The sequence below is a fragment of the Elephas maximus genome, chromosome 19, assembly GCF_024166365.1.
Source record: "Elephas maximus indicus isolate mEleMax1 chromosome 19, mEleMax1 primary haplotype, whole genome shotgun sequence".
NCBI classification, from domain to species: domain Eukaryota; kingdom Metazoa; phylum Chordata; class Mammalia; order Proboscidea; family Elephantidae; genus Elephas; species Elephas maximus.
In genome coordinates this window covers 18804008-18831111 of record NC_064837.1, presented here as the reverse complement: position 1 = coordinate 18831111, position 27104 = coordinate 18804008, and the positions used below count along the sequence as shown (strand labels likewise).

Genomic DNA, 27104 nt, shown 5'->3' with positions numbered 1-27104 from the left:
AGGGAAGGGAGGGAAGAGCGGAGGAGGAAAAATGTACAGGAAAGGGTCCCAGATGGAGAGGCTTGGGGGCCCTGGCTTCTGGTCCTGGCCCTACCCCTGACTGGCTGTGTGACCTTGGGCCAGTTCCTTCCCTCTCTGGGCCTCTGTTTCCACCTGTGTGAAATACGGCAGTTGGACTAGACAGCCTCTGAGCTCCCAATCAACCCTGACATCCTCTGTGTGTGTGTGTGTGTGTGTGTGTGTGTGTGTGTGGTGGCGGGGTGGTGGAGTGCGGTGGAGAAGAGCAGTTGAGGAGTGTGGGGGGGTTGAAGGGTGGGATAGGAAGTGGTTTGGGGGAACTGTAGTGGTTTCAGGTACCTGTTACTAGGTGGAGGTCAACAGGGAAAGTAAAGCCCAGGATGACAATGGTTATCACTTCCTGGGTGCTCTCTCCTTAGGTCCTTAGAAGCATGGTCTTCTTTCATTCTAACAGCCACTCAGAGAGGCAGGGCCTCTTATTAGCCCCATTTTCTAGGGGAGAAATTGAGGATGAAGAGCTTAAAAGTCATTTAAGGACTTAAGGTCACTTAAGACCACTCAACCAGGCAGTGGTGGAGCTGGAGTTCCCATTGAGGTCCAACTGTGGCCTTCATTGCTGAGCCGTAGTAGCAGATGGGAGCTTGGCTCCACAAACTCAGGTATGCAAGAAGTGGTCACATCATATTATTTTTCAGAAATGAATTTGGTCCCCATCCCTCCAGGTTGGAAGGATTAGAAGGAAATTCCAGCTCAGCCATCACTGGTGCTCCTCCCCTTTCTCTCTGGGAGACACCCCCCCCCCACTTGTGAGTCATGAAAAGGTCTCTTGAATCTTACGCAAAGCAGACCATGTGGAGAGGGCCCTTGTCTTTGTGCCCCCAACCCTTACCTGTCCACCCTCCATGGTCTCTGAGGCTGGCAGGCCTCACCCAGGCATGGGGCTTTGTCAGGTTGGAGCCGTCTGAGGCACTCTTGGTCCTCCCTGATGTGTCCTTATGGCTCACAGACCCCCAGGTGTTACTGCAAAACACAGATTTGGGCCGCCTGCTGCAAAGCCAATACTGAGACAGGGGTGAGGTAAGCAGCAAGAGGGCTTTATTGTATACCAGTATACAAGAGACAGAGGGGTATGGATTTCTCCAGAATCTGCCTGTCAGAGACCGACCAGAGGGTTTCACAGGGTTAGGGCTTAGGCTTGAAGAATCTAGAGAATGGCGGTTCACCTTTGAGGGGGCCATGCTGACCACGTTTCAGACATGTTGACCTGCTGTGAGTATTCTTAGTGGTCTTCTGATGCCATCCTGGTTTTGGTCACAAGATGGGCCCCATTGTCTGGTTGTCTTGTCCCAGATCTTATTGATCGTTGTTCTGCTTATTCAAGAGGAACATAGGTTAATTTTAAACTTTATAGAATCATGGAGAATGGGAGAGGGAAGGGAGGAAACAAACCACAAATCACAAAATCACCAGGGTATACAAAAGCTAACTGTGGAAGCAACGTAGAAACAGTGCTGCAATACCCAGGATGTTAGGCCCCTATAATCTCTTTCTCACGCCCCCCTTTCACAGGCCTCCTTCCACTTTCTAGCCAGGAAGATTCTTTCCCCAGGGTCACCTCCTCCTCCTCTCTCCATCTGAGCCCTTCTCACACCCCGACTGAATTTAGAAAACAGGAAGATGGCTTTGTGTTCAGGCCACGTCTGCTTTCAACCAGGCAAACCAAATGTACCCAGAAGAAGGGGACTCAAAGGCCTAGCCTCCTTGGGGTGGGGTTGGGAGAGGAGCAGAGTGAGAATGGAAGACAAATGGCTCACACAGTGAATGACCCTGCTCCCGGCCTCTCTGACATGGCTGCTGCAGTGCAGTTGTCTGGCTGGCAGACTTGGCATGGATTTAGGAGCATGTCTGAAGCCATTTACCCAGGCAGCACAGACCACACCAGGGCCAACATGAGAAGGAGGGGGAGGCCAGGTTGGGGCAGCTTGGGAAGGGCTGAGAGCTGGGCCCGGCCTCTCTTCTTCCTCCCAGAGCGACCCTACCACCCCCTCCCCAAATCTGGCCCTGTGGGTGGAATTCTTGACTGATGCCATGGGTGCACGTTAGGTAGTGGCAGAGCTGTGTTTAGCAGCTGGAATCCACCCAGAAATCACAGCAGCCAAACACACCATTTCCTGACTGTGGGTACTGCAATTTGGGCTGTGCTGAGAGCCTTGAACTTGGGGAAAAGAAGCTTTATTGCCCACCTCTCCCCTGCTTCCTCTCCTCCCGACCCTTTTCTTGGCATGGCTCCATGCTGCCGGCTCAACTAGTCTGGCAGCCTCCCTGCATCTGCCCTACTTCACAGGCCAGGCAGGCTGGCGGCATGCCAGGCTGGGCTCACGTCAGCAGCTGGGGGCAGGGAGAGGGCAGTCTCCTGAGAGCCCTGCAGCCTCATGGGCTCAGAGCAGGTGAAACCAGGGCACCTCTGTGCTAAGAGGAGACAGAGGTGTGGGGCTGTCCTGAGCCTGGGGAACCCCCACATGGAGCACCTTGATGCCCCCTTCATGCCCCAGCCCATGAACTCTGTTTGTCCAAGCCTTACCCATACTGGGCGGCCCTGCGTGTCGGCCTCAGGCTCCCAAACACAAGCCCCCGACTGCGTACATACTCCCAGGAGCTTAGAAAAGTTGTACACTCCTGTCTTCACCCCAGAGCTTCTGATCCATAGGTTTGAGGGGGAACCATGCAATTGCTATTTATTTTTTAAACACTCAAAGTGATTCTGATTTATGGCCAAGTTTGGGGGTCACTGTTGCAGAGAAAGCACCCCAGAGCCAGGCTGGGAGAGGTCTGGATTCCCCACTCATCTCCTTGGCTAAATAGCTGTGTGACTCTGAGGGGATCGCACCGTGTCTCTGTTTCTGTATCAGTAAAACGAAAAACCGAAAAAACCAAACCCATTGCCGTCGAGTTGATTCTGACTCATAGCAATTCTATTAAAAAAACCAAACCAAACCAAACCAAACCTGTGCCATCAAGTGGATTCCAATTCATAGCAACCCTATAGGACAGGGTAGAAGTGCCCCATAGGGTTTCCAAGGAGCCGCTGGTGGGTTTGAACTGCAGACCTTTTGGTTAGCAGCCAGGCTCTTAACCACACTGCCCCGTAGGGTTTCCAAGGCTGTAATCTTTACAGAAGCAGCCTGCCACGTCTTTCTCCCGCTGAGTGGCTGGTGTGTTCGAGCCACTGACCTTTCAGTTAGCAGCCGAACACTTAACCACTGTGCCACCAGGGCTCCTCCATCAGTAAAACAGGGATAATAATTCTCATTGCACCTTCCCTGTAGGATAAATATTACAATGGAATGAGGTGATACAACACTTCCTGGGCACGTGTACTGTGTTGCAATTAGGCTTCTGGGTGGCTCCTCAGCCCTGTCCAGTTATCTAGCAAACACTGTCCACTCTGGCCTTGAGGCATGCAGATGAGAGAATGTGAATGGTGCAACCCAGCCCATCCCCACTTCTAGGAACAGTGCCTTGGGGTACCCGTTTTGGCAGTGTTCTTGGGAGCATTTTACTTGTGTACTCTAAACAGTGCATTCTGGGAAGGAGAAGACGGTATAGCAAGTAGCTTGGCTGTGGGAATGTGGCTTCTGCATGGGCAGGGCACAAAGCATGTTCTCACCCACAGCTCTGACCTCTTCCTCCTGGGCCCACACTGCCGTTCTGGTGTTTCAGGTTTCGGTCACCGCACGGGAAGATGTGCCTGCCTTTGGCCCCCCTCTGCCCAGCCCCCCTGTTTTCCAGAAGGTAAGAAACACTTCTTTCTGCTCCTCTCATATCCAGGGTCTGGGTGGTGCAAATGGTCAACCCGCTCGGCTGCTAACCAAAAGGTCCCACCCTAGGTCACCTAGGTCACCTAGGTCACCTCGGGGGGAAGGCCTGGTGATCTACTTCTGAAAAATCAGTCATTGAAAACCTACGAAGCTCTGTTCTATTCTGACAAACATGAGGTCGCCATGAGTCAGAAGCTACTCTATGGCAACTGGAGTAAGGTTTCAATACCTGAGTAGTGGTGGTTGGAACAGGGCAGAATTTGAGCTGGGAATATTAGGGAGGCCATTTTGCAGGTTTGGGAGAAATCTCCTTACCTGAGGCCTCTTTCCACCTCTCCTCAGGTGGCCGGTTTGGCCTAACAGAGTGTTTCTTGTGGAGGTGTTTGATACTTGGGGAGGTGGTACGTTTCTGCTACAAAAAGGTGTTTCTTGTTTGTTTGGTTTTTAAATGCATACCATATTCCAGTCCCAGGAATATGCCTGCAGACATAGACATGTCTCGTGGGCGTGGGGGTTGATTTCCCAGGACCAGGGGAGCTGGTTTCCATGATGGCATATTAGCAGGTGGACTATTTCTGATCAAATGTCAGAAAGAGGACCTTTCTGGGGCTCTCATCAGACCCCTTGTTCTACCTGCCTGTAACTGGGACTGGAGCGCTTTTGGCAACAGCTGAAGGAGGGAGAAATCCCAGGGCATCTTGTCTGTTCCAGGGCTCGGAGTTCAGGGAGTTTCTGCTCACCAAGCTCACCAACGCAGAGAATGCTTGCTGCAAGTCGGACAAGTTTGCGAAGCTGGAGGTGAGTGCGTAGTTTCTGAAGGCCTTCCTCCTGCCCTCTGGCTGCCTGTTAGCCAGACTCTCTTGGGGGTCTGTTCTTGGGGGCTGCTCAAGGGAGGGAACACTGTCTTTGCCCCTCCAAGCCCTCAGCTCCATGTTGGTATAAGAACTATTTCTTCTTGTGGAAATTCCATCCAAACTTTTAAGTCTAGTTGGCCGTTCAATAGTCATTTATTGAGCACTTACTGTGTACCAATCTTGGATACAATGATAAGCAAGGCATAGCCCCTGTCCTTTTAGAACTCACAGGCTGGCGTGGGGTGGTGTGGGGGACATTAATAAAGAGACAGTTACAGTGTATGTGCGGTGGCATGATGGAAGCCAGTACTGGGGCTGTGGCTCAGAGGATGTAGTGAGGATGGTTCTGCCTGTGGGAGGCTGAGAACGTGTTCAGAGTGGGCTTATTGGAAGAGGTGACCCTTGAGGTGCTGAATCTTGATATTTGATGAGGCTTTTGCCAGGAAGAAAGAATGGGAAGGGTTATTCCAGGCATGGGAAACAGCACGAGCAAAGGCTGACAGAACCAGAGAGTTTGCTGTCTGGAGGGAGCTTCAGAGGGTTTGCTGTGGCCTGAGAAAAGGACTCATGTGGGAGATGGAACGGTGAGACTCTCAGCTGGAGAGGTTGGTTGGGGTCAGGTCAAGAAGGGCTTTGATGCCAAAAGATAAACTAGATAACTGGGAGCTCCTAGAAATTAAACACTTATGCTCATCAAAAGAATTCACCAAAAGAGTAAAATAGAGAACCTACAGACTGGGAAAAAAATTTTGGCTATGACCTATCTGACAAGGATCTAATCTCTAAAATCTGTAAAATACTTCAACATCTCAACAACAAAAAGACAAGTAATCTAATCAAAAAATGGACAAAGGATACAAACAGACACTTCACCAAAGAAGACACTCAGGCAGCTAACAGACACATGAGGAAACGCTCGCAATCATTAACCATTCAAAAAAAAAAAACAACAGACCTGTTGCTATTGAGTCGATTCCAACTCGTAATAATCCTCAAGGACAGAGTAGAACTGCCCCATAGGGTTTCCAAGGAGCACCTGATGGACTTGAACTGCTGACCTTCTGGTTAGCAGCTGTAGCTCTTAAGCACTACAATACCAGGATAGCTATGAGTCCAGCTCAATACCAACAGATTTGGTTGGAAACCAAAGTGGTTAAGAACTACGGCTGCTAACCAAGAGGTTGGCAGTTCGAATCCACCAGCTGTTCCTTGGAAACCCTATGGGGCAGTTATACTGTGTCCTTTGGGGTGACCATGAGTTGGAATCAACTCAACAGCAGTGGGTTTGGCATTAACCGTTAGAGAAATGCAAATGAAAACTACAATGAGATACCATCTCACCCCAACATTACTGGCATTAATTAAAAAAAGAAAATAACAAATGTTGGAGAGGTTATGGGGAGGTTGAAACTCTTATGCACTGCTGATGGGAATGTAAGATGGTATAACCACTACATAAAAGGATATGATACCTCCTTAAAAAGCTAGAAATAGAAATACCACATGATCCAGCAACCCCACTGCTAGGAATATATCCTAGAGAAATAAGAGCCATCACACGAATAGACATATACACACCCATGTTTGTTGCAGCATTATTCACAATAGAAAAAGATGGAAACAACCTAAGTGCCCATCAACAGATGAATAGATAAACTACGGTACATACACACAATGGAATACTACACAATGATTAAGAACAATGATGAGTCGGCGAAGTCTCTCACAACATGGATGAATCTGGAGGGCATTATGCTGAGTGAAATAAGTCAATCACAAAGGGATCGATATTGTATGAGACCACTATTATAAAAACTCAAGAAAAGGTTTATACACAGAAAAGAAAAAAAACTTCGATGTTTACGAGGGAGGGAAGGGGTAGGGAGGGGAAATCACTAACTAGATAGTAGACAAGTGTTAACTTTGGTGAAGGGAAAGACAACATACAATATAGATGAAGTCAGCACAGCTTGACCAAGGCAAAGTCATAGAAGCTTCCTGGACACATCCAAACACCTTGAGGGACTGAGTTGCTGAGGCTGAGGGCTGGGGACCATGGTCTTTGGGTACATCTAGGTTAACTGGCATAACATAGTTCATAAAGTATCTACATCTTACTTCGCTGAGTAGGATCTGGGGTGTTAAAATGGTGTGAGCATCTAAGATACATCTATTGATTTCATCCAGTCCAGAACAAATGAGAATGAAGAAAACCAAAGACTCAAGGGAAATATTAGTCCAAAGGACTAATGGACCATATAAACCACAGCCTCCACCAGCCTGAGCCCAGAAGAACTAGATGGTGCCCAGCTACCACCACTGACTGCTCTGACAAGGATCACAATAGAGAGCCCCAGACAGAGCAGGAGAAAAGTATAGAACAAAATTCAAATTCACACACACACACACACACACACAAAAGACCAGGCTTACTGGTCTGACAGAGACCAGAGGGAGCCCCAAAACTGTGGCACCCAGACACCCTGCTAACTCAGAGCTGAAGCCACTCCTGAAGTCCACCTTTCAAGCCAAAGATTAGATAGGCCTATAAAACAAACCATAACGCACGTGAGGAATGTGCTACTTAGTTAAATCAAGCATATGAGACCGACTGAGTAACATCAGCCCCAAAGCAATGATGAGCAGGCAGCAGGGCCAGGAAAACTGGATGAATGGACACGGGGTGGGAAGGGGGAGAGTGCTGACACATTGTGGGGATGGCAACCAATGTCACAGAACAATTTGTGTATAAATTTTTGAATGAGAAACTGATTTGCTCTGAAAACTTTCATCTAAAGACCAGTTTAAAAAAAAAAAGAAGACGGGCTTTGAGGGCCAGGCCAGAAGTGATGGCATCCTAATAAAGTTTTCATTAAAGTCTGATTTGTTTGCTAGAAGGATTACTCTGACAGTGGTGAAGATGATAGGCTGAAGCGAGTCCAAGAGAGCTGATGAAGGCTTAGGACATGGCAAGAAATGGTTTAGGGTCAGAGTCAGCAAGACTTGATGGGCCCCTGGGTGTAAGGGTGGGGAAGTAGAATTAGAGGGCAACTCTTAGGTCTCTGGCCTGGGCTCTTCACTGATATGAGGATATGAAGACAACTGGGAGTTCTCTTTAGAACCTGTTGACCTGGAGGTGCCTGCAAATGCTGTGTTGCTGAAAGGACTGGTCCTGGCCTGTGTGAATGGCACCCTCTGGAGGCTGTGTGGATGGCCCAGGAGCAACATCTGAATGGAGAGGACCAGTTGGGTACATGGATGTGGAGCTTGGGACAGAGATCTGCGCTGGGACTCACCAGGGTAGAGGTGGTGGACAGAGATGCCGGATGGTGAGATGGTCCAGGGAGAAGGGGTGGAAGCAAGACAGCAGGAGGCCAGGTGTGCAGTGTTAGTGTTAACGGCAGCATTTGCGAGCATGGAGCCTGACCTGGCTGTAGGTCCACACCTTCCCTGGGATGCTGTTGAGAAGGCCAGGTGTCTGGAGCCCACTCAGAGATGGGGCATATCTCTGCCCTTGGTGCCACTCCACAACTCCCTCCCTTCTTCCCTTCTAGGATCGGACGAGGGCGGCCCTCCTGGACAACCTTCATGATGAGCTCCACAGCCACACACAGGCCATGCTAGGCCTGGGCCCGGAAGAGGACAAGTTTGAGAATGGGAGCCATGGGGGCTTCCTGGAGTCTTTCAAGGTACGGGCACAAGAGTGGCTGGGGATTGCTGGGACAGGGAGGGCTAGGGCCAGGAAAGGAAGAGGTCCAAGGTCCAGGTGATCCTGACCCCAGAGCCCAAGTGCCAGCCAGAGGTGGCAGTATCAGGAGGGCATCTAATATGTTTGCAAAGAAAGTGTGAGCGATTGGGGCAGCCTTGCATGCCAGCAGTGATTCCAGGGCCTCTGCCTTCCTCCTTGGTCTGGAACGTCTCCTCCGGGTTCAGGAGTCTGATAAGCAGGGACAGGTAACAGCTTAGCTGCTGGAGCGGAACTGGTGCAAACCAAGAACGTTATTGCAGTCATCTGCCTTTATCTGTGGTCGGGAACCCCAGGGCAGGATGGCAGGAGCAAGGGCATAAGCCTTGGGGGTCTTTAGCAGCCAATGTGGGGCGCTGCAGTGATTTCTTCCCAACTGCCAGGGCATTGGAAGTCCAGACTAGGGCCAGTGGGAAGGAGTTACAGGTGGGTCCCTTTGGAGTTTGCAAAGCGAAGAGCTCTCTAACTTGAATGAGCTGCTAAAGGAAGCAGTAAGCTCTCTGTCCCTGGAAGTATTCAAGTGGAACTTGGACAGCCACTTAGCTGGCATGGGGCAGAGAAGGTTGGTTGTCACGTGGTTGTCGGCCCACACAACGCTTTCACACCTGGAATCTGAATTGAGCCTGCCGCAGTCCTGTGGGCTTGGCTGAACAAGTATTGTTATTTTGACTAACGCATGGGAAGACAGGCTGAGAGACCACAAGAGGCTCAAAACCTCACACGTAAGTCGAGGTAGAGCCTTATTTCACACCTAAGCTTTCTGATTGTTAGCTCAGATTTTGCCTGGGATATTTATTTATAGATAGAATTATTTATAAAGCATTAGAGAATTATTTATAAAGCTGAAGACATCGAGGTGGTTCAGTGATAGAATTCTTGCCTTCCGTGTGGGAGACAGGGTTTTGATTTCCGGCCAATGCACCTTATGCGCGGCCACCACCCAGTGTCAGTGGAGGCTTGTGCGTATGCTGAAAAAATTTTTAGCAGAGCTTCCAGACTAAGACAGACTAGGAAGAAAAGACCTGGCGATCTACTTCTGAAAACCAGCCAGTGGAAACCCTGTGGACCACAACTGTCTGATTCGCAACTGACCGCGAGGGTGGCACAGGACCAGGCTGCGTTTTGTTCTGTGGTGCATGGGGTCATGACCGGGGCTGACTCCTTAGCAGCTAACAATGACAACAACAACAACAACATGTACAGGATTAGGGTTAAAACTGCCTGTATTAGAGTCCCAGCTCTGCCCCAGTTGATCCGTGTGGTGTTGGGCAAATTCTTTAAAGCCTGTAAGCTGTCGTTTTTTCCGTCAAAAACACAAGTTTGATAGATAAGACTCTTGCCATAGAGTTGTGAGAATTAATTGAAATAATGCCTGTAAAAGTGCACTGTGCCTGAAATACTATCACTGCTCAGAAGTGTGCACTGTTGTTGTTGTGTAAAACGAAAGCTTCAGATACATTATCCCACCTAAATCCTCCTGGCTACCCTCGAAGTGCCCTCTGTGGAAGGCTATTATTATGGGTATAGTAATTTATATCTGATTTTCATAATTATGGGTATAATTTTACATATGAGGAAGCTAAGACTCAAAGAGACAAAGTAATTTGTTCAAAGTCACCCAGCAGACGTGGGAGTTGCATCCAGGCCTGCTGGATTCCAAAGCCCGTGCGCTTAACGGCTATGTGATACTGCCTTGCAGTTCTTGACTCAGAGATTTAAAGTTCCACCCACGTGGGCCTGGGCAGGCAGCCAGTTAGTCCCTGGCTGCCCAGCCGGACCGCAGAGAGCAGGGCACAGCTCAGCTGGTCCTGTTTGGGCCAGCTGCTGAGGTTCCTCCTGAGGGTGGAGGAGGAGCCTCCCTGCTTGTCCAGGCTTGTGGGAGACTCCTCCTCAGGCATCTGCTTTAGTGCTGATGGACAGTGGCGGCCAGGGTGAAATGGGAGAAATCAAGGGCCAAGAGGAAGGGGGACGAGGGAAAAGAGGAATGGGGGAGAAAAGAGGGAGCCAGGATGGCTAGTCCGGCAGAAAAAGGGATGAATGTGAGAGCCAGTAAATAGGAAAATGGGCTTGGGTTCAGGGAAAGCAGCTAAGCAGGGCCTTTTAAAGGGCTTCGTAGGCTCTGGATTATTTTACTTCTGGCAGCTTCACCCCACATCATAGCAAGCGTATTAAAGTGCTCCCTAAGGAGCTCTGGTGGTGCAGTGGTTAAAGCTATTGACTGCTAACCAAAAGGTCGGCGGTTCAAAACCATCATGGCTCCACAGGAGAAAGATGTAGTAGTCTGTGTCTGTAGAGATTTACAGCCTTGGAAACCCAATGGGGTCGCTACGCATCGAAATCAACTCAATGGCAGTGGGTTTTTGGTATCCCACAGTAAATTTTATTTACATACAACTCTAAGAGGGGTCTCTGTGTGGCATAAATGGTCAAGCACTCGACTACTAACTGAAAGGTTGGTGGTTCAGACCCATCCAGAGGTGTCTCAAAGGAAGGGCCTGGCGATCTGCTTCCAAAAAGGCAGTCTTGAAAACTCTACGGAGCACACTTCTACTCTGCACGCATGGGGTCACCATGAGTTGGAATCAACTCAGTGGCCACTGACAACAACGTAAATCTAAGATTCGAGTTGCATTTGACTAGCTGACATAATGTATTTTGTAGACATTTAATGGAGCATTTGTTGATTTCGTTTTTCAGGTTTCTGTCTGTATTTTGGAAGCAACCATTGTGTTTTCAGGTTTCAAATACTTTTGTAACCTGGAAGAGCTTGTAGGCTGTGGACACTTTGCCCTATGTGTCTAATGGAAAAAATGACCCAGCATCTATAGGTGAAGGCCCAAAGGAGTGTGGCCTGAGGCCATTGTGTCCAGTCCCCTGTCTCTGGCAGGAGTAGCAATTAACCTGTGTTTGACTCTAGGGGTGGAGGGTCTGGCGTGTTCATGAAGGGGTTACCAGGAGAGGAAATGCTTCAGGCCTTGGTCATTACTTGTCTTTGATCCAACCATCTAGGGAATTCTTCTTTTCAACCTTAAGTCCTTCTGACTGTAGGTCGAAAACAGACCTGCTTCTGTATCCTGCTTTCACTCCGGTCTCCGGGGTAGCCCTATGGGGCAAGGGAGGGCACTGTCATGGTCAGTCACACAGAGGAGGCCTTCAGAGCTCTGATGATTTTGATCAGCGTTTTTCTCCCCCACTGGGGACATGAGCTCTTTTGCCATCTCTTTCATCATTGCCCTCTTGTCCCCAAGCTGTGGAGACCTGAGCTGTGGGCAGGAGAGGCTTAGCACACGGACTATGGTGGCCAGGTGGAGTCCGGTGTCTGAGTCAGACATGTGGCCTTGTCTAGGTTGGTGAGAGAATCACACCTGTGGCCAGGCTTATGGGTGGGACGCAGCCTAGGAAGCAGCCTCTGCTTTTAGTATTTCTTCATGGACACCCTAGGTGGTGCCATGGAGTCATGATTTTTGGCCTTCTTCCTGGAGCTCCCCCGGAGCTCCTCGGAATCCCCCTGGAAAGAAGTGGTGCGTGAAATGATTCCAGGAAGAAAAGTTGCATGCTTTATCTCCTTCCTGTCAGAGTTCTCACCTCACAGGTGGATGGGAACAGAATTGGGAATTCCTCAGGCTAAAAGCCATCTCAACCAACCATCCCTTGCCTCTTGTGAGACCCACCTAGAGCATGATGACTCTTTGTGTCTCTCCTAAGGAGCAGACCCATCATTGCCCTCAGTTTTGCTGCCTGGAGCTTCACACCACTTAGAGTGGTTCTTCGTATTTCGTATTTCATTTTAATTCTACTGGCTGTAATTTAAGCTCCTCCCCTACCCCTCCCTGTGAGAGGCAGAGCAGTTGGTTTCTGTATATCTAGACCTGTTTCTCAAACTGAGGTGCTTGGGGATATTCTCAGGAATCTGCCAGTTCTCCAAACATTTTTCGATTTTGCATTTTTTACTTAGATGATTATCAAAAATATATTTTATATATTTCCAATTATAAAGTCTAAACGACTGCAGAGATAACGTAGTTAAAAAGACATTTCTATGAATAAGAGGGTAGGGTATTAAGTTGGCATTGCCCTCGCAGTCCGTGGGACAACTGCTGTTGGGAGTCTCTAGACATATTCTTGGGAGTCTTGCAAGAATATTTTTCTTTAGAAAGGAGCTGTGTATTACTCACCTTTTCACCTTTGAAAAATACTGATCTCTGGACTATTGTTTTCAAGTGCTGTTCTCAACAACTGCCAGCCATTGAGAAGTTATTCGTCTCTAACAAAATCCAAAGAAAACATGAGGATACTCGATGTATCTGCATGATATGTACGTAAATGTGTCACGTTTTGAAAAACTCTGTGCTAGCTGGACCCTTCACTGACCTGTTCGTGGAGAAGAGGGACAGAGGGCGACAGAGGAGAAGGCACCACTGCAGTAGTTGAACCAGGACCACAGCAAGCTGGGATTTGGCAGGTTAATTTCTCCCAGCCTTTGAGGAGCTGTGATGGTTTTGCGTTGGCCTGACCTGACCCCTAGTGGCAGGAGAGAAGCACCCATCTGCAGTTGTTGCCGGCCTGCAGCCTGGGCGGTGCTAGTGATGGTGGGTGAAGCCCAGCAGGGACCCGGGCAGAAATCCAAGCGTTTAGCACCTCTGAACCCCCTTTTCCCCCGGGTTCCCTTTCCAGCCACTCCCAGCTCTGAGATAGGAAGGTGTGATACCAGGACGGTCCCACTGCCTTTGGGTATCCAGCTGGGAGGTGGAGAGAGCTCAGGCCTTGGGCATGGCCCTGCTTAGCTCAGTGGGCTGGAGTCCCACAGATGTCCCTCATGTTCCCTTGGCAAGAGGATGGCTCATGTGACTGCCTTGGACTAATCATGACTTATTGCATCCCAAGAAGGAGGAGGTGACATTGGACCAGATAATGGCTCTGCCAGTCAGGAATGGGGGATACAGTTGGAGTGGAGATCTAGAGGGATATGTTATTTTCCCTGTCAACTTCCAGTCTTTATTTGTTCTGCTAGAGGGACAGATGAAGGCAGTGGTGTCTCAGTGGTAGAATATTTACCTTCCACATGGAAGACCCGGGTTCGATTCCTGGCCAGTGCACCTCAGCACGGCCACTACCTGTCTGTCATTGGAAGCTTGCATGCTGCTATGATGCTGAACAGGTTTCAGCAGAATTTTCAGATTAAGACTTACTAGGAAGAAAGGCCTGGCAATCTACTTCTGAAAATCAGCCAATGAAAACCCTAAGGATCACAACAGTCAGATCTGCTCAGACCCAAACATGGGGATGGCGCAGGGCTGGGCAGTGTTCTGTTCTGTTGTGCAAGGGGTCACCATGAGCCGAGGCTAACAACAACAACAGCAACAGAGGGATAGAAAACCTGACTCCAGACCTCGGAGTACTGCCTGATTAGGAGCCATCTCAGCAGGCAAGAGATTAGCATCCTTATCTTCAAGGACCCCTGCTTCTGTCCCTTGCCTGGTACAGAGAGGACTGTCTTCCTTGGTGCTTATCAGGGCTTTGCATGCAGTGGTCCTTTGTGTTGAGGTTGTTAATTGAAACGACCCACAAAACCCATTTGCAAGGAGGCGAGGGGTGTGGTTACCAGGGAAGGGAATTACTCCCTCTGTGAAGCTAACTGGTGCTCAAACCCCGGTGAAATGAAGCAACAGAAGCAGAAAATGAGAAAGTAATGCCATCTCTCTTTTCTCACTCTCCCAAAGGAGAACTTGTGCAAAGGTAAGCAGTAAGGTGTGCTGAGGACTCGGCAACCATGGTGACTGAGGATGGCTGATGGGACCTGAGATGGTTAGCTGAGAGGAGAGCAAACTCTGGACAGCAAATGACAGTGGTGTGTAGTATGGAATAGACTGAGATAAGACTCCAAGGGCAGACTAGACCATGGTCTAGGAATGGTAAGATTTCATCTCAGCATTCGAAAGACGTTTCCGAAGGTCAGACTGTCCAGCACAGGAACAGGCAGCCTCTAAAGTAGTGAGCGGTCCATCCCTGGGAAGAATCAAACTGAGGGGAGATGAGCGTTGGCAGTCATGTGAAAGGACTGAGTGGGGAAGGGTCAGATGACCCCTAAACCCCCCAAAATACCAAACCCATTGCTGTCAAGTTGATTGCAACTCATAGCGACCCTATAGGACAGAGTAGAACTGCCCCACAGAGTTTCCAAGGAGTGCCTGGTGGATTCGAACTGCTGACCTTTTGGTTAGCAGCCGTAGCTCTTAACCACTGCGCCACCAGGGTTTCCAGATGATCCCTAGAGACCTTCAAATGCTGATGCAAGGCTGCATCTGCCTGCCCTTTCCTCTCTGGTTCTACTCTCCTGCCTGCCTTTTTCTTAATTAAAACATTTTTTTTTTTTATTGTGGTGAAAATATACATAACAAAACATGCCATCTCAACAACTTCTACATTTACAACTCAGTAACATTGATTACATTCTTCAAGTCATGGAACCATTCTCACTGTCCTTTTCCAGATCATTCCACCGCCATTAGCATAAGTTCAATGCCCCCTAAGCAAACGCTTCCCCTTCCTACCTCCCTTCTACCCTTGGTAACTGCTAACTTTGGTGTCTGTATATTTGCTTATTCACATGATTGAGATCATACAATATTTGTCCTTCTGCAACTGTTTTGTTTCGCTCAGCATCGTGTTTTCAAGGTTCATTCATGTAGTGGCGTGCATCGGGACTTCATTTCTCTTTATGGCTGAGTAGGATTCCAGTGTGTGTATATTTCACATTTTGTCTCTCCTCCCTCTTCCCAGCCCACTGCCCTCCTTTCTAGTCTTCACCTTTTCCCTGTCTCTTCTGCCCAGTTTGAGGCTAGTGCTTCTCTCCAGCTCTACATCGGACTGAGAAGTGAACTACTTAGGACCAGCCATATCACTAGGGGATTTCGTCCGACTTGAGCCCTATCTTAGGGCATAGATCTAGCCCTCACCTCTCTCTCCCTTCTTCCCTAAGAGTAGGGGAGGAGAGCTAACACTGACTGGGCAGGTGTCATGCCAGGTGTTTTACATGCATTGTCTCACATCACTCTCATGGCAGTCCCTCACGTCAGGGATCACCAGTGGCATTTCACAGATGAAGAGACTGAGTCTCCGAGAGGTTCACACGCTAAGAGGAAGAACCAGGATTCCGATCACTTCCCGTTTGACTTTGAGCAGCCTGCCACCCTATCAGTAACAGTTGCTGTTGAGTAACTGACTCCTGGTGACTCCAAGTATGTCAGAGTAGAGCTGTGCTCTGTAGAATTTTCAGTGGCTGATTTTTTGGATGTAGATTGCCAGGACTTTCTTCTGAGGCACCTCCACACATCTCTGGAATTACCCATCAGCCCATTGTCTCTTCAAACTCAACTTGCTGGCTCTGACAGCAGCATCAAGGGTATTTGAGGAGAAGGTGTCCTCCCTGACATCAGCCTCTGAGATTTTTGGGGGCGGGGGGCCTGAGATTCCCTTGTTTCTGATCATCCTTAGTCCATCAACCAGTTGAATTATGCTTTCAATCTGGACCACTTTTTGAGTCCTGGGATGCTTTCATCTGGAGCTCAAGGTCCTGGGTGTCGGTCCTGGCTTCATCTCTTACCTGTTCTGTGACATTCGACAGTCATTTACCTTTTGAGACCTTTTCTGTGAAATACCTGTTCTGTCTATATTTTAGAGTTCTAAGGATTAAATAAGATCATGCCAGTGAAGCTAAGTAGACCAGATACCATCACACAGGGCTTGTTACTCACGCTGAATGCTTTTTGGAAAGAGACAGTGAGGAATATATCATAGCAGACGTGATTAATTTGAACTGTCATCATTGGCGATGTTAGTGGTGGAGGGACACACACCAAAGCACCAAAGGAATAGTGAGGACTGCATCCTGCCTGCCTTTCTATCCAGATGATGAGTCCATTCATGTATTTCAGGGTAGAACTATGCACCTCAGGATTTAAAATGACAGACTTTTCTGAAGTAGCTTGCCAGGCCTTTCTTCTGAGGTACTTCTGGGTTGACTTGAACCTCCAACCTTTTGGTTAGTAATTGCGTGCATAAACTGTGCCACCCAGGGACTCCTAAATGAGTTAAGTGCTCCAGAAGTGTCAGCATTATTTACAAATGGCCCTCCCTAGTGAATCTACTTCCCTCTTTGGGATAGAAAGGCAGGTGGGATGCAGCCCATTGCAATCCCCCAGCTTGGAGAATCCCTGAACTCTAGCAGCAATCCCAGAGAGATCTGCTGTCTGGGTTGTGAATGGGTCCTGGTGGGTGCAGCGTTCATGCTGATTTCCTGGGCCCACCTTCCGCACACTGAGCTTTTCCCTGGATGCTTCGAAGGAGGGGCAGAGGCTCATTCGTTCTTCTACACAAGACCATCTGTAGGTTGCACATGAGGTGCCTGAGCCGACACGTGTTTGTATGTGCCCTGGTACACGTGAGGAAGGGCGCAGTGGCCTCGTGTTAGTCCTTCCATGTCAGTTTTCTGAAGCCGAGGTTCTAAGGATCCCCAACCTCAACTGGTTCACATAACAAAAACCTGTTAGCTCACTTAACAAGAAGACCAAGGCTTCATGGCTCCGTGTGGCCATCAAGATCCAGGTTCTTTCCATCTTTCTCCTCTGCCATTCTCAGCTTTATCCCACAGGCTTGGTCCACCATGGCGCCAAGACTTCAGTTTTAGATGTCACATGCAGACATGTCACTCAGTGGAATCATCGAGACCTCTCCCCAAAGCCCCCAGCAGATATCCCCTCATGTTCCCCTGGCAAGGGTTGGGTCATATGACTACTGTGGACTGATCATGACTTAGTCCTCTGTCCCAAGGGGAAGGAGGAACATTGAACTAGATAATGGCTGTGGTAGCCCTAGTCTGGGGGTGTCCTTGTGCATCAGCTACTAATAATGTCAGTGAGTCTTTGTGTGTGACTCCCAGGCCCTGGGGGGCCCTGGACAACTAATTAATGGAGAGAGAGGGAGCCCCCACTAGCCCTGGCCCTCTTGGCATTGCCCCAATTTGAGGCATGTGTCTTGTTTCCCCAGTTGGCTTGTATGCTTCTTGAAGGCAGGGGCTGTCCTTGCACCCTCCGTCTGCCATCCCCCCAGTTCCTGGTGCAGGGACGGGCACGTGGAAAGCATGCCACAAATGCTTTTTATTAGAATAAGGATAAAAAACCCAAACCAGTTGCTGTTGAGTCGATTCCGATTCATGGTGATCCCGTATGTGTCAGAGTAGAACTGTACTCTGCTCATTGGCTGGTTTTTGGGAAGTAGATTGCCAGGGATTTCTTCCGAGACACCTCTGGGTGGGTTCCAACCCTCAACCTTTTAGTTAACAGACAAGCATATTAACCATTTGCGCCACCCAGGGGCTCCTTGCCGTAAGAATAGCCACGTTTAGCAGGCACTTATCATGTGCTGGGCAGTCTACTAAGAGCTTTATAGGTCTTCTCTTGTGGTGTAGGTATCATCCATCCCATGTCACAGATAGGTCTCAGAGAAGTTAGGTAACCTGACCAGGACTACTCAACTGATGAGAGGTAGAGCCGAGAGACCAGATATATCCTAAGTCTGACCCAAAAGCTTGTGTGCTTTTGACCGCCAAGTTCTTGCTGTCTGGTCGTGTTAGTGAAGGACTGAATGATCAAAGGGAGGTGCTGCAGGGGTTTGGGTGCTCACTGATGAGAGCCTCCCTTTCCTACAACTCTCATTTCATCTTCGAAGGCCTCCAGAGCCAGAGAGAGCATTGTCCGTGGGGTAGTTGGAATCCTCTAGAACTTGTTGGAAATCCTCCCTTAGGTCTAGCTGGGCTTTGCCTCACTATGACCGCTGCTCCGTTGTTCCCGTTCCAGAGTAATACAGCCCTGTAGAGCGTCAGAGAGAGTGGTGTCTCCTCCCAGGCCCACCCCTCCCCTGGGTTCCACAGTCTTGGTTTCTCTACTGTTCTTCCCACCTTCATCTGTACTGTGACAACCCCTGACCATACCCACTGTCCTCTCCTGACACTCCACCCTTTGCCAATGTGGTGGCCCTAAGTGGGCCCTAGGCTCCAGGTGGCTTGAGCAGCTTCACACCCCTGTGGTCCCACACTCCTGCACAGTCTGAGCGTGCATGCCTTTTTAGCAGTGGTGTCAGACTGCCGGCTTGTACTGAAAACATATCTTAAGGCTCCTGCGCGTCCAAGAGATGGCTCGCAGGATAAACTTGAGTGCATAGATAAGTAATTGCTCCTTAGGCAGTTTAGCCAGGGGAAAAATATTCCAAGTTGCAAAAAGCACACGTTGGGATGATAGCAGAAGCGACAGTCCAGTGGTTAAATAGAAAGAAGCTTAGTTTGGTGGGAAGAATAGCCAACTCAGAGTCAGAGACCTGGTTCCTGATCCTGCTGGCTGTGTTTAATCCTCACCAGCATCCCGTGGTGGGATGTGTATGTAGTTGTTCCCATTTTACAGATGAGAATCTGAGAGAGGATGGAAACTAGACCAGGGTCACACAGGTGCAGCGAGCTCTCCAAGTCTCATTGTCCTTACCTGCAAAATGGGATAACAACCTTTGTCCACCTCACAGGGAGCTGGAGCACCAACCCCCTCAGATCCCCTTGGCGGTGCCCTCCTTCCCCTCCACCTGAGCAGGCTCCCGTGTCCAGAGCGTGGACAGAATATGTGGACATCCTCTAAATTGCAGTGACCTTAGTGTAGGCCTTGTGGGCCTCTGTAAGCATGAATATGTGTGTGTGTATGTGTGAATGTGAGTGTGCACATGCTGAGGTCTGTGTCTGTGCAGACCCCATGAAGAGGGATGGGTCATAGGGCCAGTGCCGCCTCTCAGGCCCCTGCTACCCTGCCCCACCCCGCTGTCCCCACAGAGAGCTATCCGTGTGCGCAGCCACTCCATGGAGACCATGGTGGGCAGCCAGAAGAAGCAGCACAGCGGGGGCATCCCTGGCAGCCTCAGTGGCGGCATCTCCCACAACAGCGTGGAAGTCACCAAGACCACCTTCTCGGTGAGTGACGGCAGGCTCTGGAGTGGCACGTGGGAGGCGGGAGGGTCCCCCAGGCCAAAGGGGAAAGGGTGCACCCACCCCCGGATTGGGTGGGATGAAAACAGCAGGGCAAATTGGATGATGGAGGGAAACCAAGGTTGCCTGGGGTGTCACCCCAACCCCTGCCCTCTGCAAGTAGTCCTTTGGGGCCTCTTAGCCTGCATGAGAAGCCCTCCTGTGGTCCTGTTCTCTGAGCTTCCTTAACAACTGGGCCTCTTCCTTGGGGCCAGCTGTGTAAAGTAGCCCTGGGGTGCATTTCTCTGTCCCGGGGCTTGGGGCCCATGAGCATGCCAGGGATGTGCTTGCCTTGTGATTATTAACGGTAATGGTGGTCACCACTTAAAGATGCTTACTGTGCACTAGGCGCTGAGTTAAGTAATTCATAGCCATCATCTCATTGGATCCCTGTAACAGCTATTCGAGGTGGGTAAGGATGTGTCCCTCATTCTGCTTGCAGAAAAGCGAACCCAGAGGGATTAAGTAACTTGCCCAGATTCTCCCAGCAAAGCTGAAGAACTGGAATGCAGATCCCTGATTCAAAGCCTGTGCTCTTAATGACTGTGTGTACAGTTCCCACAAAAGAGTACCTGCCAGGCCTGTGAATGTGGGCCTGGTCTGCTTGCACCAGGGGCTGGCGAGGCAAGGGGACCACACAGCCCATCCTGTTATAAAGCAAAGTGCCTTCGAGTTTGTGTAGACTTAGGGTTTTTGTTTTTAATAGCAGAACATACCTATCATGATTCTAATGACTAGTCTTATCAATGGTCTTGCATAGTTTATTTAACTTACAAGTATTTTCACAGCATTATCTTGTTTTACCCTCCCAGGAGGTCTGCAAAGAGAGTAGGCCAGGGCAATTGTTTCCATTTTGTGGATGAGGAGACCGAGACTTGGAGAGTGCTGCCACTTGCCCAGGTGGCACAGCACAGGAGTAACCCATGAACCTAGGCTTCTGTCACCCCTTCCTAAGACTCCACCACTCCCTCTGTCTGAAGTAGATGCCTTCCTGGCTGGCTCCCTCCTGGCCCTGCCCCTCTCAGTCTGTCTTGCTGTTGGTGACACCCAGCCTGGGTCCTTTATTTGAGAGCAGTGCATGGAGAGCCAGGAGCCCTAGGTTCTTATCCTCATCCTGCCAGTGATTTGCTACATGACCTTGGCCAAAACTCTTCCCCTCTCTGGTCCTCAGCTGCTGCTGCTTTTTTTTTTAATTGTGCTTTAAGTGAAAGTTTACGGCTCAAGTTAGTTTCTCATACAAAAATTTATGCACATGTTGTTATGTGACCCTAGTTGCTATCCCTGTGTGGGCGTACTCCTTCTTTCCACCCTGGATTTCTAATATCCATTCAACCAGCTCCTGTCCCTTTCTGCCTTCTCATCTCACCTCCGGACAGGAGCTGCCCATTTAGTCCCAGGCATCTACTTGAACTAAGATGTACAGTCTTCACGAGTATCCTTTTATGTCTTATAGTCCAGTCTAATCTTTGTCTGAAGAGTTGGCTTTGGGAATGTTTTCAGTTCTGGGCTAACAGAGAATCTGGGGGCCATGTCTCCTGGCTTTCCTTCAGTCTCAGTCAGACTATTAAATCTGGTCTCTTTACTAGAATTTGAGTTCTGCATCCCACTTTTCTCCTGCTCCATCAGGGACTCTGTTGTGTTCCCTGTCAGGGTGGTTATTGGTGGTAGCCGGGCACCATCTAGTTCTTCTGGTCTCAGGCTGATGGCATCTCCGGTTTATGTGGCCCTTTTTGTTTCTTGGGCTAATATTTGTCTTGTGTCTTTGGTGTTCTTTATTCCCTTTTGCTCCAGGTGGGTTGGGACCAATTGATGCATATTAGATGGCTGCTCGCTAGCTTTTAAGACCCCAGACGCCACTCACCAAAGTGGGATACAGACCATTTTCTTAATAAACTTTGCTATGCCTTAGGGTTTCTTCATTTTTAAAAAAATTCTTTTATCTGATTTTTCCTCAAATATGTTGGTGTCAAGTATTTTCATCTTCAGTCTCACTAAATCTGACTTCCATTGCCTCAGTTCTGCTCCTGTGACTTTCTTATGAGTTGTCTAATTCTGAAATTTTATTGTTAATCTTTTGGATTCCTGTTTGCTGTCTCTCTGTGGATTCTTGCAGCCTGTTAAATTTGTTGTTATGCTCTTGTATAACCTTCTTACGTTCCTCTGTCGCTTTGCCTGTGTGTTCTTTGGCTTGTTCTGCATTTTGCCTGATCTACTTTCTGATCTCTTGAAGGGCTCTGTATATTAATCTTTTGAATTCTACCTCCGGTAATTTCAAAAAATTATCTTCCTCCAGAAGGTTTCTTCTTTTTTTTTTTTTTTTTGCCTTAAACAAACAGAAATTTATTTTCTCACAGTTTAGGAGGCTAGAAGTCCAAATGCAGGGTGCCGGCACTACGGGAAGGCTTTCTCTGTCTGCTCTGGGGGAAGGTCCTTGTCTCTTCAGCTTCTCTTTCCTGGTTCCTTGGAGATCTCCATATGGCTCTGCATCTATCTTCTCCCATCTCTGCTTGTTTAATCTGCTTTTTAAAAAAAAAAAATTTTATTGTGCTTTAAGTGAAAGTTTACAAATCAAATCAGTCTCTCACATAAAAACTTATGTACACCTTGCTACATACTCCCGATTACTCTCCCATTACTCTCCCCCTAATGAGACAGCCCACTTTCTCCCTCCACTCTCTCTTTTCGTGTCCATTTTGCCAGCTTCTAACTACCTCTACCCTCTCATCCCCCTCCAGGCAGGAGATGCCAACATAGTCTCAAGTATCCATCTGATCCAAGAAGCTCACTCCTCACCAGCATCCCTCTCCAACCCATTGTCCAGTCCAATCCATGTCTGAAGAGTTGGCTTCGGGAATGGTTCCTGTCCTGGGCCTACAGAGGGCCATGACCACCGGGGTCTTTCCAGTCTCACTCAGACCATTAAGTCTGTTCTTTTTATGAGAATTTGGGGTCTGCATCCCACTGCTCTCCTACTCCCTCAGGCGTTCCTGTTGTGTTCCCTGTCAGGGCAGTCATCGGTTGTAGCCGGGCACCATTTAGTTCTTCTGGTCTCAGGATGATGTAGTCTCTGGTTCATGTGGCCCTTTCTGTCTCTTGGGCTCATAATGACCTTGTGTCCTTGGTGTTTTCATTCTCCTTTGATCCAGGTGGGTTGAGACCAATTGATGCATCTTAGATGGCTGCTTGGTAGCGTTTAAGACCCCAGATGCCACTCTTCAAAGTGGGATGCAGAATGTTTTCTTAATAGACTTTATTATGCCAATTGACTTAGATGTCCCCTGAAATCATGGTCCCCAAACCCCTGCCCCTGCTACATTGGCCTTCGAAGCATTCAGTTTATTCAGGAAACTTCTTTGCTTTTGGTTTATCCCAGTTGCGCTGACCTCCCCTGTATTGTGTGTAATCTTTCCCAGAAGGTTTCTTGATTCTTTGTTTTGGGTGCTTGCTGAAGCTATCACGCCTCTTTATGTGAGTTGATATTGACTATTGTCTCTGAGCCATCAATACGTTATTGTATTTATTTTATGTTTGCTTACTGCATCCTCAGGTCTTGTTTTGTTTTGTTTTGATATGCTCAAATAGGCTGGTCGTGTGAGCTAGTTTGATTATTGGTGTCTTTGAAGCTCTCACATCCTGTCATCAGGTGGTTACAGCTATTACTAGGTATGTGAGCCTAGGAGTCTGCTTACTTTTCTTGTATGGATTCAGCTCAGGTGTCCAGGTAGTAGATTGAGCTCAGGTGTCCAGGTAGCCCGTCACAAGTGTGTGGTGCAGGCTCTCACCTACAGTCCCAGATGGGCAGGGGTGATTGGAGTAGGCACAGGTATCTGGCTGCAGTAGGGAGTCATGCATTGAGCAAGGCAGGGGGCTGATGGCTGCCCCCGAGTGTTTGGGAGGAAAGCACGTACCTGTTCCCTAGAGTTCGTAGGTGGGTGGGTTTTGCAGCTGGACTATGGGTACCCAGTGCTGTTGGCTGTAGGGATTGGGAGGCCACACTTATTCTTGGACCCCTGTTCTGGGTGGCTAGGTGGTGTGGTGGAGCCATCAGTCCTCTGGCCCCTGATGTGGGTAGGTGAGAACCCTGCTTAATAGGCAAGTCGGTGTTAAATGTCATGAATCTGCTACTCCCCCTTGTAGCTGATATAGCTGAAAATAGGCTTCAGGTATGTACCATGTAGCACTGTGCTAATGAGGGCCTGTGCTGTTGAAATGGGTCCACACTGGTGAAAGGCATTCAAAGTCCATGGACCCTTTATGCCTATGCCTAGGCAAAGGGGCTATGCCTTCCCTGAGTTCCCAGCTTAGGGGAGCTGGCAGATTATTTTTTCCTGTTTGTTAATTTGTTCCATCTCCAAAGCTGGGAGAATGGCTGAGGGTGTGCGATGGAGTCCTACTTCTGGCCCAGGGGGCAGAACAATCGCTGAAGGTAGACCGGGACTGGTACAGAGCGGGGAGGGGGCAGGTAAATGGGAGAGAGGTTCTTCCCAGAGGTCGTGGTTTTTTTTTTTTTTTTTTTTTAATTTTGCTTTAGATGACGGTTTACAAAACAAACTAGTTTCTCATCAAACAGCACACACATTTTTCTGTGACATTGGTTAACAACCCCATGACATGTCAACTCTCTCCCTTCTCAACCCTGGGTTCCCTATTACCAGCTTTCCCATTCTCTCCTGCCTTCCAGTCCCTGGAAGGGGCCATACTCTCAGGGTTTCCCAGTCTCTGTCAGGCCAGCACATCTGGTCTTTCTTTTCGAGTTAGAGTTTTGTTCTATGTTTTTCTCCAGCTCTGTCCAGAACCTTTTATTGTGATCCCTGCCAGAGCAGTCAGTGGTGGTAACTCGACACCATCTGGTTTTACTGGACTTAATCTGGTGGAGGCCATGGTAGATGTGGTCCATTTGTCCTTTGGACGAATCTTTCCCTGGTGTCTTTAGTTTTCTTCATTCTTCCTTGCTTCCAAAGGAGTGAGACCAGTGGAGTATCCCAGATGGCCACTCATAGGCTCTTAAGACCCTAGACACTACTCACCAAAGTAGAATTTAAAACGTATTCTTTATAAACTGTGTTATGCCAGTTGTTCCCCAAGATTATGGTCCTCACGGCTTTTAGCCCAGCAATTCGGTCCCTCAGGGAGTTTGGACGTGTCTATGGAGCTATGAGTCAGAATTGACTCGATGGCACTGGGTTTGGTTTTTCTATTTTGGCTTATGTAGCTACGATGACCTTACCTTGTGCACATTGTGCTGGTTTCCCTGGTATTGTATACTGTCTTGCCCTTTACCAAAATTGCCACTTATCTATTGTCTCTCCTCCCTCATAACCATCAAAGACTGTTTCTTTTTGTGTGTAAACGTTTTCATGAGTTTTTACAGTAGTGGTCTCATATAATATTTGCCCTTTTGTGATTGACTTATTTCACTCAGCTTAATGTCCTCCAGATTCATCCATGTTATGAGATACTTCACAGATTCATCATTGTTCTTTATCGTTTTTTAATACTCCATTATTTATTTGTACCACAGTTTGTTTATCCATTCATCTGTTGAAGGACATCTAGGTTGTTTCCATCTTTTTGCTATTGTGAGCAATGCTGCAATGAACATGGCTGTGCATGTGTCTATCCATGTGTTGGCTGTTATTTCTCTAGGATATATTCCTAGGACTGGGATTGCTGGATTTCTGGTATTTCTATTTCTAGCTTTCGAAGGAAGCGACGTATCATTTTCCAAAATGGTTGTATCATTTTGGACTCAAAGGGGGTGGTTTTTTGATCTGTACTTAACTTTTGCTACTAGTTCTGGAGGGTTGAGCAGACTCTCTGCAGCTCAGTCTCTCTTGATGTGGAAAATGCACCCCGAGGGCCACTGCTTGCCTCACTGTGCACGCCAGCTGATCCAGCCTGCAGCTTGCTGGTACCAGCCAGGAGAGGTCCGGCAACTCCTTGCTGCTTCTGAACCGTCTCCCTGTGTCTCAATTTGATTCCTTAACTTTGCCTTTGATGTTCAGGGCTCCTAGATTGTTATATATAATCGATTCACTTGTTTTTCTGGGTCTTTGTTGTAAGGGGAACCACAAGAAGCATCTGACTACTCCGCCCTCTTGGCCCCTGCCTCAGTTCTCAGCTTCTTCATTGACAAAATGACAGCTTGGACCAGGTCACTCTAAGAAGCCTTTTGCGGTTCTCGGCCTGTGGCCCCCCTGAATGATCCTGTCCCTCTCAATCCATGGAGCTCTCCTCATAGTGGCTCTGACCTCTGCGTTCCCCTAAAAACCCTGGCCTTTGGTGGATTCTTTCCAGGGACCACCTGGCTTTGCTTAAGAAAAAGAAGCTGTAGCTAGCTGAGTCTCTTGGTCTCAGCTCCTGTTATATAGATTCCATCCTTTCTGTCTTGGTATTTTTTGGGGGTCTCTTCCAGCCCAGGGAGGCTGGAGCCAGTGGAGGTGTTGCAGGGAGCCATTTGTAGACCAGGGAGGGAAAGAAGGGAAGGAGGTGTGGGATTAGGGTGTGAGTACTCATTTTGCCGGTTTAATTGGCAGCCTCCCGGGGGAGCAGCAACAGTGAAGAACCAGTCACGGAGCCCCATCAAGCGGCGGTCAGGGCTCTTTCCCCGTCTGCACACGGGCTCTGAAGGCCAGGGGGACAGCCGGACACGAAGGTAACTGTTGGGGCCCCACCACTCCAGTCCAACTGTGGGTGGGGTCTGTCGGCTCTCTACCACTGCAGCCGCCAGATGCCCAACCTTGGGAATAGCTTTGCTCAGCTTCCAGAGATGACATTCCTCTAGCCCAGTCCCCTACTCCGGGCATGTGGACACTGACACTCACTCCTTAATCTTTATCTACTGAGGCTGATTTAGCCAGTCCTTCCACAGGTCCTTCCTAAGTCATTTCTGCAGCATTTTCACCCAGGCTGAAAACATTGCTTAGATTCTTCTCTTTCTTTGTTTTTTGTCAGTGCTCACTCAAATGTCCCCTTTTATGTAAACCTTCCTTGATTCATTCTACCAGGCAGAGTTAACTGAACCTTCCTTATAGGGTTGCTATGAATCAAAATTAACTCGATGCAATGGGTTTGGTTTTTTTTGCTTTTAGGGCTTTTAGAAAGTTCTATTTAAAAAAAAAATTTTTTTTTTTTTTTAAGCAACTCTCCTTTGCATTATACTTAACCTTAAACTACAGGAGAAGCAAAATCTCAAGATTATCCCTTGGTCTTTCCTTTGCCAAGATGTCCTTCTTAGCGCCCAAGGCCGCCTGGCCACACCTCTCCAGGGAGCTCTTTATTTTCACCATTGGGAACACAAGTTTGTTATTATTATTTTAGTTAAAAAAAAATTTTTTTTGTGGTACAGATATGCATAATAAAACATTTGCCAATTCAACAATTTTTATATGGTATTGATTACATTCTTCGTCTCGTGCAACTATCCTTTTCCAAATTATCCCACCACCATTAGCATAAACTCTGTGCCCCCTAAACAGTAGCTCTGTTTCCCTCTCGGGAAGCCATATTATGGTGATGTGAATGGTGCCCCTGGGTTATGCAGTGGGTGGCCCTGTTAACATCTGCGTGTTGAAAACTTCCCCAGTCCTGGGGGTGACTTTCACAGACCC

The 27104-nt window shown here is 48.5% G+C and overlaps 1 protein-coding gene across 8 annotated transcripts in view; it reads left to right on the top strand.

The window, feature by feature from the left end:
• Positions 1-27104, top strand: part of RAP1GAP2 (RAP1 GTPase activating protein 2) — a 233457-nt gene that overhangs the window by 194338 nt on the left and 12015 nt on the right. For 7 of the 8 annotated variants that reach the window (XR_007514182.1, XM_049861054.1, XM_049861053.1 and 4 more), the window contains 5 exons: positions 3739-3810; positions 4548-4634; positions 8245-8379; positions 19303-19440; positions 26031-26149. Coding sequence is in view for 7 of the 8 variants with exons in the window: in XM_049861054.1 (XP_049717011.1) it covers positions 3739-3810; positions 4548-4634; positions 8245-8379; positions 19303-19440; positions 26031-26149 (551 nt within the window). In the remaining variant the exon portion in view is untranslated. The remainder of the gene's footprint in view (positions 1-3738; positions 3811-4547; positions 4635-8244; positions 8380-19302; positions 19441-26030; positions 26150-27104) is intronic. The other variant, XM_049861056.1, reaches the window with a different exon arrangement.